A 12,693-nucleotide genomic window follows, 5' to 3' on the forward strand; every position below is an offset into this window, starting at 1 on the left:
AGGGTGACCACAAAACATCTATTTTCCCTTCTTAATCCCAGTGGTTCAACTTATATATTTTAAGTCTGATTCTGACAGTTATCAAATAATTTTCACCAGGTTATTTTACATTTCTAAGTCTCAACTTTCCTTTATTGTAACATTCAGGTAAAGTCAGTTACATCATGGGGCTGTTGACAATTAAGTTAGATAGCCCATTTAAAGGGACTTGCCCTTGAGAGACAGTCAACAAATGTGCTTCCTTTCCCTCCTCTTAAAATATCTTGTCTGAAATATCTCCTGCAGAAGAATTTTAAATCAGATACTCCACCCTCGAGAAGGTGGAGAATGACTCCACACTCCTTAATACAGGCTGCACATAGTGACTTGCTTTCAAGGACTACAGCATGGAAAGGGGAAAAAAGAGTAATTTTACAGTGAAGAAACCTGACAAATACTATCTCATCCAGGTGATCAAGGTCAACATCAACAGTGATAAATCATGTTTATATTATGTACCCTTGAAACAATGTGATGAAAATGGCACTTCACCTCTATAGTTTTCCTCCTGAAAACCCATATCTCCAGTCCTACCATGAGAAAACTAAGAGATAATTCCACCAGAGGGGCATTCTACAAAATACCTGACCAGTACTACTCAAAACTGTCAAGGCCATCAAAAAAGGGTAAGTCTAAGAAACTATCACAGCGAAGAGAACCTAAGGAGACAGGACAACTAAATGTAATGTAATATCCTGGTTGGAATTCTGGAGCAGTAAAAGGACATTAAGTAAAACTAAGTAAATCTGAATAAAGCATGGACTTTAATTAATGATAATGTACCCATATTGGTTGATCGATTATAATAAATATGTCACACTAATACAAGAAGTTAATAATAGAGGAAACTGTGTGTGGTGTGGGGTATATAGGAACTCTCTATACTAACTTCTCAATTTTCCTCTGTAAATCTAAAACTGTTCCAAAAAATAAAGTCTACTTTAAAAAAAAACCTTGTCTGAGCAAAAGAAAATTTTAGGTAAACAGCAGATTGAAACTTCTCTTGCAAAGTGAGACCACAAAATGGTGATAATATTACAGTGAATATCTGTGGCCTATATAATAATGAGCATGAATCCATCAAACACTAGCAGCCTGAGATCCTTCTAAGCTTCTCCATTCAGGGAGATATTTAATAGTGATATACAGGAAGTATAGCAGTATAATGATATAGAAGTATATAGTTACATAACCTAACAGGGGATCCTTTTTCAGTCTATATTTTGAATAGGATGTAAATCTTCCTGCTCTGGAATGTTTTAAATGCCCTTCCATCACTACTATCTGTTGAAAATGCAGCTGTCAGAGAAGAGAAGATCAAGTCCCTGGCAGAGCACTCCAGTTCAAGGCATAACTATAGACTGCTATGTTCAGCCTGATAAAGGGAGGCAAAGCTGCAGCAGAGATTAATTGATGCAGACTTGTTACTCCAAAACTGAACTTACAATAAGTGCATAGTCCTTAAAATAAGTAGATATCCTAGGCAGACAGTGTGTGACAAGGACAATATGAGATGCCCAAAAGAGCATCCATGCTCAAGACTATCCTTTTAAGCATTCTGAATGAAGGTTTACCCCAGGTTCCTCTGAGAGGAGGAATTCCAGAGTGCCATCTGAATCCTTGGTGTGTCCTTTAAAATTCATAATATACAAATATACATACAATATTTGCTTTATTATCATTAGAGTAGAACTCAGTTTCAACAAATTCTTTCTCACCATCATAAAGTTCTGAATTAAAGAATCCTTTTGGGTGCCATTACGTACCAATAATCTAGATTCAATAAACTCTATTTGATTTTTAGACTCAATTTTCTGAAGTCCCAAGTAGGTAAAATCATATATGTAGAACCTTCTCACAGACGACTGTGTTAATGAGATTTGTTTCTAAGGTATACTACAAGGTAAACACATGCTAATTTGCAATTTCTGAAAACAAGTTGGAGCAACCTTAATCTTGCAGGAAAATATTCTAAGGAAAACACTATCAACTATCGATAAATAATTTGTTATAAGAATCCTCATGTCAGGTACTCTACTAGAAATGATAAAGCCTACAAACTAGTATATTATTTCAATAAGTAAATTTAAATTTTGGTAAAATAAGACCACAACTTCTTGTGGGTTAATTAGGTTATTTGACACTCTAGACAGATTTTCCCACAATATTGTTACGCATGGTGGTTATGAGCTTCACGTCAGCCACAAGAACCTACCTCTCTCATAATACAGTTTAACACTCTGTAAGGTATAGAATGGCTTTGTGATTAAAAATAGACCTAATATACAACTTGAACAATTAGGAATATATCTCCCCCTTTGGCGTAAGAGCAAGTTCTTCTCACCCCAAAATCACAGGTGGTAGTTCCTAATATTACAATGAAAGTGACATCCTAAAGATCAGGTGAGGGGTAAAGAAGGTCTGGAGATATATAGACAGGGCCAGCTTCATGGGCTTGAGCCCTGTGCAGTCACACAGGACCCCATGCTTAGAAGGGTCTCTCATTTGGCTTAATGCTCTGTTGTCACCATTTTGAAATTCCTAACAATTCTTGAACGAGGAACTTCACATTTTCATTTTGAACAGTGCCCAGCAAATTTCATATCTGATCTTGTATTTAGGACCTCTGTTGTGTGGATCACTATGAGGCCCAGAGGCAGACGCATGAAGCTGCAGAGACAGGAATGTGGAATTAGCTCCTGAGACACCAGAAGTGGAAGGGCCAAGGTCTCCTATGCATCTGACTGACTGGGAGATAGTATATTCTCAAGGATACAAGAGAAAAAAGAGATCTTTGTTATCTAAAATAGTCAAGAAATGCTTCATTGAGAGGGCATTATTTGCACTCAATCAAACTAATAATACTAGCTAAAATTTTATAGTATTGAGTAAGCCAGGTGCTATTCTAATTTCTTTGTGCATATTAACTCATTTAATCATCTCTAGTACTGATTAGGAAACTGAAACAGAAAAGATTAAATAACTTGGTTAGGGTCCCACCGTTCCTAAGTGGCTCACCCAGGCAGCTTAGCTCCAAAGTCCATGCTTTTAACATTGCAGAGAGCATAAGGATTCAAATGATTACAGATAGCTCATTCACATGAACTCATCCTGATGCACATTTGATTTGCTATCTGTGTTAATTGAGATAATTTATGGAGATAAAGAATGATGGCATTTAAAAATAACGTTATAATGATGGCAACAGTTTATACTTCTCTGAGTCATTTACCATATTCTCTTTTAGAGGTAGATCTAACTCTTCTTTCTCTTGGTAAAAAGATCCTTTGATTTAAGTGATTTGTCTTATTTATTCTTCTCAGGGTTATAGCATTTAGTACACATGTCCATTAGATATATGCTGAATTAATGAGTAAGTGAACAACTGAACAAATGAATGAACAAAAGCAATTACCTAAAAGCTAACTACAAGGGCCAAATAAAAAGTATAATACAGGGGGCTTCCCTGGTGGCGCAGTGGTGGAGAATCTGCCTGCCAATGCAGGGGACACGGGTTCGAGCCCTGGTCTGGGAAGATCCCACATGCCGTGGAGCAACTGGGCCCGTGAGCCACAATTACTGAGCCTGTGCGTCTGGAGCCTGTGCTCCACAACAAGAGAGGCCGTGATAACGAGAGGCCCGTGCACCGCGATGAAGAGTGGCCCCCACTTGCCATAACTAGAGAAAGCCCTCGCACAGAAATGAAGACCCAACACAGCCATAAATTAATTAATTAATTAATTAAACTAAAAAAAAAAGTATAATACAATATAAGGTTTTGTGAGGGAAGAGGTCTCTAAACACTTCTATAACATATTATATTTACATGATAACGTTTTTGGGGCATCATGATATAAGGTTATCTGTAGCATGATATTGTAATCATGAAAGAGTTGACCCTACCTTGCTGATTTCATCAAGTGGCTGGTTGCTGGCATTTTCTTTTTGGATTATGTTCATTAGATCAGCATGAAACTTCTTTACATTCAGAAAAACAAGTGGGTTGTTTATTGAGATAATTTTCACCTGCTGCAGGGTTTCCTTTTACAAGAAAAAAAAAGGAATAGATTCAGAGTTCTGAATGAAATAAATCCTACAATGAATCGAAATCCTACAAGTCCAAATGCCACTCATTTATGGAAGCAATCTCCTGGCTGATATTTTCATTAAAATTTCTTTGGAGAATTTAATATGCTATCATACTTCTCGAGGAAAATATGTACTTCCTCTTTATTAAGAATCATTAGTAACCATGAGATAAGTCTGCGGCTTTTCAGAAAAATGGCCCTTATCCCTACTAATTGGGTTTTGGGGAGGCAACAGCCTAGACTATCCAAAGAGTATCATGAAGACTTATCCTCCTAAAAGTACCTTTCCCACTCAGTCTAGAAATTTAAAATTCCTTTACCTAGCCATCAGTATTATAAAAAATGAAAATATGTCCTAAAGGGTCACTATCAGTCATTTACCTCATAATGACATAGTCTTCCTTAGGCTGGAGTATAACCTTACAAGTGACTGATAGTTCTAATTGAGAGAAAGAAACCAAGAGGTATTATCAGGAAGGTAATTTCACTTTGGGCAGGCCTAGATTACATTGGATTTAGGATGTAGGCAAGACATGAGGAAATGGGGAAGGAAAAATTTCAATACAAAAGGTGTCTGCTTTGGCCATTTGCCCAGGTCTTCCTGGCAATACCGTCTTCTCCATGACCTTTGGGGCTGGGATCTGTCTTAGAAACTGAGAGGATTGTAAGTTCTATGAAATGATAACTCCTTACCAACTAAATAAAGCAATATTCCTTCAGACTTTAGTACTCACATAGAGGAGGAGACACATACAGGCAGAGATAGAAAGATAAAAGAAAATATCAGATATGTGAATTTGGACAATTAGTTTAACCTCTCTTAGCTTCCTTGTTTTTTAAAGTAGGTAATTTTTTTAAACAAGTTCATCATTTAATAAGTCTGAATTCATTTTTACCACATGGTATTGTACATGGTCAGCTGTTGAAACAGATTTCTTTTAAACAGATCTTAGTTTTAAAAAAGTCATAGATACTGTGAGTTCTGTATAAACTGGTGGATAGTAAGTTAGTTCCTTTGTTTTGACTTGTAAGCCGCAATTTCACTGCAGAATAAAGAATGTAGGCCAAAGAAAGCATAATCGATCACTCATATACAACAGTATTATTTCTATAATTTGAAGCTTTCTGAATGGACGGGTTCAAGCCTGATATAACTGTAAAAAGATTATTTAATGAAAAGACTATATGGAAATCATACAAAATGTTATTAACTTTAATCAATAGCTTAAACAGCACTATGTTACTAATTGCTATTCAAACCCAAAAGCCTGTTTTTGAATCCCCATGAAGGCGGCAGGGGTACACAACCATGCCACCTTGTACTTAGGGGAGTGTCAATATATATTTCAACAGAAACTTTGGCTTTAGGAAAGAATCACAAACTTTAAAATAATGGCTTTAATTGTCATTTTAAGTATACCACAGGGGAAAGTGTGCTTTAATTAAATATATATACCAGTGATGCTGGTAAGGTTGAAAGTTACTCCTAACTTTGATAGCTATAAAAACTAGTTTGTACATGACAAGACAATGAGAGAAAAAAAAGAAATTCCTTTGAAACAAACAAACAAACAAAAAAGTTCACAGTTTTTTGTATCCAACAGCGTGCATTTTATGACAATAACGTACAGATTGAGCACACTAGGTCTCTATATCCTAAAGAAAATGAGCATTTACATTATTCATGGGCTGTACTGAATTTTTAAAAAAGATCAACTATACACTCACCCCTTACACAGAATAAACTGTCCTGGGCTGTATAGCTTTAGCATCATCACTAAAGTTGTTGGCAAAAGGAACAGAGAACAAAACAAAACAAAACATTTTTTCCTTGGGAGTGGAGAATCTTTCATTTGCTGTTATAACCAGAAAATACCATTCATTAAGTCAAAAATGGAAGGGGGGAGGCCCATAAACACTATTTGAGCAAGCCGACCAATATACATTACAGTTTTAAAAATGAAGGATATATAGTATATGTTACAAGTCTCAAGTAGGCAGTGTCAAAATGACATCTATTTCTTTGCTTGCTTTGTGATCATACCCCTTGAAGGTGTTATGGGTCTCATGGTATTTGGTTTCTTTTTCTCTGCAGGCTTTAAAATCTGAAAAGAACACATTAGTGTTTCATCCACACTCATCATGGCACCTGCATTGTCAAACCCTCCACAACAATTGGGTGCAGAAAACAGAGTGACCAATTGTCTCTTTGCAAAAAATTTATATCCGTCTTCAACCACCTGATAGGCTCTACATATAAGATCCAAATCATACTTATGGAGAAATTTTGCAACCACTTCACCAAATGTGAAGGACATGCCTCTGTCATTTTCAACCCAGCCTAAGACATCTTTATCAGGGTCAGACCACAAAAGATCACAAAGAAGACCTTGATCTGGTACATCAATTGGTCGAATAATTCACTGAATCTGCTCCGTAGACTGAAGATCCTGGTGATAAACCTCCATGACAGCAGAATATTTTCTCATCCATGATGGTTGCTATCGGTAAACAGTTAAAGCAGTCTGTGAAATTTTTCCATAGTTTAATGTTGTATCTTCTTTTACATTCATCATAAGATCCATAAATTCTATTGATGCTGGCACATTCGTGATTTCCTCTGAGAAGAAAAACATTCTCGGAATATTTGGTTTTGTAAGGCAATAAGAGGCATATAGTCTCCAGCGACTGCTATCCCCTGTCCACATAGTCCCCAAGAAACAGGTAATTGCTTTCTGGCAGGAAAACACCGTACTCAAAAAGTCGAAGCAAATCATAGTATTGCCCATGGATATCACCACATATTTTGAGTGGTGCTTCAAGTTTTAGTAGGATAGGCTGACAGTGGAAGATCTCTCCGAACTTTAAGCAAAGTCCTCTGATTTCGTTCTCCTGTAGCTGTACAATCTTACCAGGCTTGGACTTTCTCACTTCCAGCAGCCATTGGATGATGCTGTTGATGTTCAGTTTATATCTTCCATTACGTTCCCACCGCCTACCCTCCCGCAGCGGCAACAACTACGGCTCGCGCCTTGGGATTCACGCCTCCTTTCCCACACCACCAGCACAGACATGGTGGTGGCTGCGGTGGCAGGGGCTCCCTGTTTCCTCCTTCTCTCCCCACTGGAACCACGAGAGCTAACGTAGGCAAAATTTTAAGCTAGATAATGTCAAAAAGTTTCTATAGCTACACAACTTTTTAAACTCTAGAAAGTGAGAAGATTTGCTGCAAATAAACAATTCAAGAAAACAAAAATGCTTAAGTTACCAAATTAACTTTTAATCAAGAGGAAATCTCTTATAAGCCAAAAATAAACAATTATTTGGCCTGTCATGTTTAGTTATGACAAAGACCCACATCTTAAATTGACTCACTAATCACACCACATGTTTGTGTCAATATGCTTTAAGATAATATACTTTTTAAAGATAGGTATTTATTAAGGAACAGAGACTCAAATGGGGCAAAAAAAGAAATTCTCAATAGAGTTGAATTCACTCAGTGGGGAGGGGTCTTCCAAATTGAGAATGAGTGTTTCATGTGAAGAAGGGGTGGGAGCGTGCATAAACAGAAGGGAGGAGTGACAGATCACCACTACTCTTGAAGTTAGCTAAAAATTCCCAAGAGTTCATATTCAAATCTTTCTCTATCTTAGTGTTTTCCCTCTTAGTTTTGATACAAAACATTAAATAACTAGTGAGGTGTAATCTAATAAAATTAAGATTTCCATGTGACACTGTTATTATTCAGGTAGGTGGCTAGACTGGAACAAATCAAGTTTTAAAGACATGGAGAAATTTTAGCACTTTCATCTTCCTACAAATACCCTCATTCACTTCCTCACATATTTAGCTTGAGAAGAAGGTATGACTTAGGTAGAATTTATTAACCAGTGTTCTTTAAACTGAAAAATACCAAACTTGAATTCTGTTTCAAAGCTAAGAATGTCAAGGCTATGGTACATGGCTGTACGTGTCGGGTGGATACACTGAGGACTTTAGAGGCCTGAGTCAGTCTGGGACTTTGCATGAGCATTAAATTCCCATGGAAAATGTAAAGGAAGAAAAGAAAGGGATAGGAAAGAAAGGTAGCATTGGTGGAAAACTTGAGCCTGGGACACCTTCAAAGAAGTCTTTGAACTCCAATAGCTTTCTATGAAGCAAATCTTTCCATACTTGTTAAAAAGCACAAGCCATTTCCCTAGGTGTCACAGAAGGACTCCTGCTGCTACTTTCTACTTCCACTCTACTCAGAAATACCCTGACACTGATCCTTCTTATAGGAGGCCAGTTGTCTCTGTTCTGAGGGCAATCATGAGGTACTAAAACAAGTAAAAATGAAAAATAAAGAAAAATAATGTTAGTGAAACATTACAAAGCAGGTTCAAAGTGAGGCCATTTTTTTTAATTGACAAAAATTCAAGTTGACATTTTCTTTCTTCACTTTAAACTTGTTTGGGTCATCCTTCAGAACAAGAAGCTAGAACTCAAACATAATTGGCCTGCCTAAACATGGATTGAGTGAGACAATTTATATGTTGTTTCCTTAAAAAGGTGTCCACTGTGCAAGAAACAAATCCTAGTGGCATCAATTACCCTCTGCTAATAAAACAGAGGGTCACTGATTGTGTTAACAAATACCATGACCCCATTTTGCTTTATTCCCTTCCCTATTCCCTATCTTCCTCCATCATTTTATTTGGAATAGACTATTAATTTAGTTTGACTGTTTTATGTCAACTTAATAATGGAAAAGAGGTTTCCAAATACCTGAACTAGTCTGGACCATGATTATTCTGTGAACTGTACATCTATGAACCATGCTATCCTCTTATCTGCATGCTGATACAAGATTTCTGTTGTTGTTCTATTGATTTGTTGCATGTTGATTGCTATATTTATGGTGGTTACACATGCCACTGAAAGTTCAAACTAATCAAAAATAGAATTATCATTTTTAAAGTAGTAATTTATCTGCTTCTTATGATACCTTGAAACTATCTGACTTTTAAAAAAATTACTAATTGCACGAAGGAAAAGGAAACTAAACTTACATCATCCATTTCTGTCTTCACTTTAAATTCCATTTCTTTCATATTTTTTATACTCAGAGTCTTTGCTCTAGAATTAAGGCAGATATAAAATACAATGTCATTTCCAAATTACTACATTAACCATGAAGAAATCAAAAGGATAAGCCATTTTGTTTTAACAATTAGAACGTATCTAGAATGGTTTAGATGCTATATCCCATTTGTTCATAAGACACTGGTAAATGTGTATCTTTCTGGGATCCTCAGAAACAGAGACATCTAAATAGAGATTTTAAAATGTAATTTATCTCATCTGGGCTCCCAGTTACCATATCTTCAAGCTAAAGAGGTGGATTGATAAAGAAGAGCAATAAGGGAGAAGGCTAGAAAGTATACGGTATTTAAGAAAATCTTGTTTCAAGGTAAAGGAAATAAAGAGGGAATCAATGGCAAGATTGGACCACATAACAATGAATCTATATATAGAGACTTAATAAAGATAGAATCTATAGAGGTAAAACTTAAATTTTTAAGAATATATTATTTCACAAAGAATTTCAAGGGAAGGATGAGAAGTGAGTAGAAGCATTATCGGATGATGAACATTGGGAAACAGAAAAATAATTGATCAAAATATGGAATGGTTTACAAATGTGCAGTAGGAAACAAAAAGAATGTGTTCTTTAATAAATTATCTAGAAAAAAGTAGCTAGATTAATAAAGCTTCTGAAAAATTAAATTTGTTGAGGTTATTTAACTTTTCAAATGATTACATTGTTATATGGTTTGTGTCTCATTAGATACTATATCCATTCACTTAAAAAAAATAGCTCTGTGGTGCACTGTAGAGCTGTGGGGTTAATTTATTTACTTTAATAGATTTTATATATTCTATTTTATAGTTCTGACAAAAGATTTCTCCTCATTAAGACCACTGTTATTTTATATCACATGTAGATAAAAACTTCTCTTTTTGTCTCTAAATATAAATAAAACATGAGAGTGTAATACTATCTATTCCACAGAAATAAAAGTAACTGGCAACAGTATATTTGCTGCTGTGTCAGAATAAACAACATTTAAATAAGATCTTACCTTGGGAAACGACCAATCACAATAGCTATGGTACACACAACACCAAACAGCAGCCCCACATTGGCAGCAAAGCATATTGTAAATATATATGTACTGACCCATATGCCCTGAAAGAGAAACAGGAAACAAGATATGGGTCCTTTGTATTCTCATCTTTCTCGTGATTGCTAAATTCCTCACAATCTTCTTCTCTACCATTCCTGTGATGAAATCTCTCAGCAAGAGTACATTACTCAAGGAGTGGGAAACAGAAGCCCAGGAACACAGAAACAAATCCAGGCCCCAGCGGACTCCCAGTGACAGAGGTTAAGGGAAAGGCAAAGGGAAAAGGTGCATTCTTTTTATATAGATGCTGCCAATCCTTAGTTCAATCCCCAACAAACTTTCTATTTAAGATCTGTAAATAGTTGGCTGATGTGCTTGGTTCAAAAGCATTCCATAATTTCCTACTGTTTTCTCATTTGGTGTATTAATATTACAAACAAGTGTTTGTAGATTTTTGGTCATTCTCAGCAATATTCTGTTTTCTGGGATTGCTATAAAAAGAATTTATACTTATTATTCTTATAATAAGGTAGCTTATTACTATTGATACATAGGACTCTCAAAGCCTATTTTTAAAATGACTGACTCTAACAGCACGACCAAAGCCATTTTTAGACCAACCACTATAAAAAATAGTTATACTTTTATTTGCAAGGGTTCACTTGTGAAATTGTGAAAGCTAAAAACTCAAGGCCACCTTAGTTCTTGGGAATATTTCAAAAGATTGCAAGAAAATTCTATTTCTCCTTTAATTGGGATTCCAACAATATTGCAGTTTTGTCTACCACCTGAAATTACAATTTGAAACAGGATACTGTATTATATTGGCAATTCTAAGTTTATTTCTGGCAAAAATAACTTTAAAAGGAAAATAATTTGTGAAATCCAGAAAGCTATATTTTCTAAACACAAAATTCTGCATTTAGCAAATAGTAGACCAACAAAGTTTTCAAACTCTCTCTTTTCTCCCAAATTATCTGCATTACTTTATGCAAGTAATTCTAAGTTGATTTCTTTCTGTCCCAATAGCTGTATTACCATTTTAAAACATTTTTAACAACATAATTCAATTCCATATGCTAATGAAAAATAAATTTCTCTATAATCTGAAAACAGCACAGATTCTTGGAGGGGTGTAGTTTTTTTTTTTATCCAGACAAGTTTGAAACAAATGTTTCTAAAAGGTATTTTTTAACTTGAAATTTTTTACTTCTCCTTTGTCTGTATTATTTATCTACACTGAGCTTGAGTGGTTCTTAATGTTGAGCTATTTTCAAAAGCTAAGCCCTTGGAAGCAAATGGACAGATTTTTATCTGTAAAATTCCTTTTTGCTATAGAAGAAACAAACATTTGGGAATAAATGAGAAACCATATTTTAAGTGTTCTCATGTTAAGATCCATCACCTACAAATGTAATGCTGTTAGTACTTATTATTACACCATCCTGTCATCTAATAGGTTAGACACTGAGATGTTTTTCCTCTATTCAGGTGAATGGAGAGTCATTTGAATCTTCTATTTGTACACAGTGTGTTTTTTCCTTCCCAACTTATTACACCAGACTTGATTGTGTACAAAATAAGGCTGCAAATTTTTGATCGTTACTTCAACTTGCCATGATTGCTCTGTTTCTCACTCTTCCCCTGATGTTTACTGAACCTGCCTGGGTGTGGCAGAATAAGACTTCACCAAAAGCTTTATAAGTCCTGTTCCTCCTGGCCAACCTCCATGATTCAATATAGCATGGGGAACTGAGGATCCTGGTCCCTGCCATTTAAAAAAACACAGAGCCTGGAGGCCATGATTCATCAGAGGGACCAAAAATGTTGGTACCATCTGGTTCTATTTTTAAAGTGAATTTACTCTCCCACAATATCATCTATTGTAAGCTGGGCTTATAATGCTTAGTTATTTTCCAGGCCTACATTTATAACTTTGAAAAAAATATCAAATAGAAATTAGTAACATAGACAAGTAAATAGTCCCACTGGTTAGAATAAGGCCTAACACTATTCTGTAACAATTCCTAATAAAGATCCAAATCCTAGATGTCATAGCTATAAGGAATTGGGTTCTTGAAACACTTTTTTTTTTTTTTTTGAAACGCTATTTTTTTGCATTGTGCATTCTTACTTGATCTCCTCCCTATTTGGCACTCACAGCCCCTAAACATAATATAACTCCAAAGTTGGCCTCAAGTAGGGAACACATAAACTCTTCCTTTTATAGAAAATGTATCAGTGTAAAACACAGTTCAGCAGCTACTCAAGCACTTCACCTCTCTGCTCCATCTGTTATGCTGTTTTGGTGATTGATCCATATTATTAAATTTCTGTAGGTTTTAATTCTATCTCTACTGTTCAGTTACTCAAACTCTGTTCTAAGTCCATCA

The 12,693-nt window shown here is 35.6% G+C and overlaps 1 protein-coding gene and 1 pseudogene across 4 annotated transcripts in view; both read right to left on the bottom strand.

The window, feature by feature from the left end:
* Window positions 1–12,693, bottom strand: part of SLC26A7 (solute carrier family 26 member 7) — a 208,064-nt gene that overhangs the window by 41,354 nt on the left and 154,017 nt on the right. For all 4 annotated transcript variants that reach the window (XM_059901193.1, XM_059901192.1, XM_059901195.1 and 1 more), the window contains 3 exons: window positions 10,256–10,362; window positions 9,182–9,248; window positions 3,943–4,080 (listed from right to left, as the gene is read on the bottom strand). In XM_059901193.1, coding sequence (XP_059757176.1) covers window positions 3,943–4,080; window positions 9,182–9,248; window positions 10,256–10,362 — 312 coding nt within the window. The remainder of the gene's footprint in view (window positions 1–3,942; window positions 4,081–9,181; window positions 9,249–10,255; window positions 10,363–12,693) is intronic.
* LOC132352079 (serine/threonine-protein phosphatase PP1-gamma catalytic subunit B-like) lies at window positions 5,211–8,779 on the bottom strand (annotated as a pseudogene).

This window comes from Balaenoptera ricei, chromosome 17, assembly GCF_028023285.1.
Source record: "Balaenoptera ricei isolate mBalRic1 chromosome 17, mBalRic1.hap2, whole genome shotgun sequence".
In the NCBI taxonomy this organism is placed as follows: domain Eukaryota; kingdom Metazoa; phylum Chordata; class Mammalia; order Artiodactyla; family Balaenopteridae; genus Balaenoptera; species Balaenoptera ricei.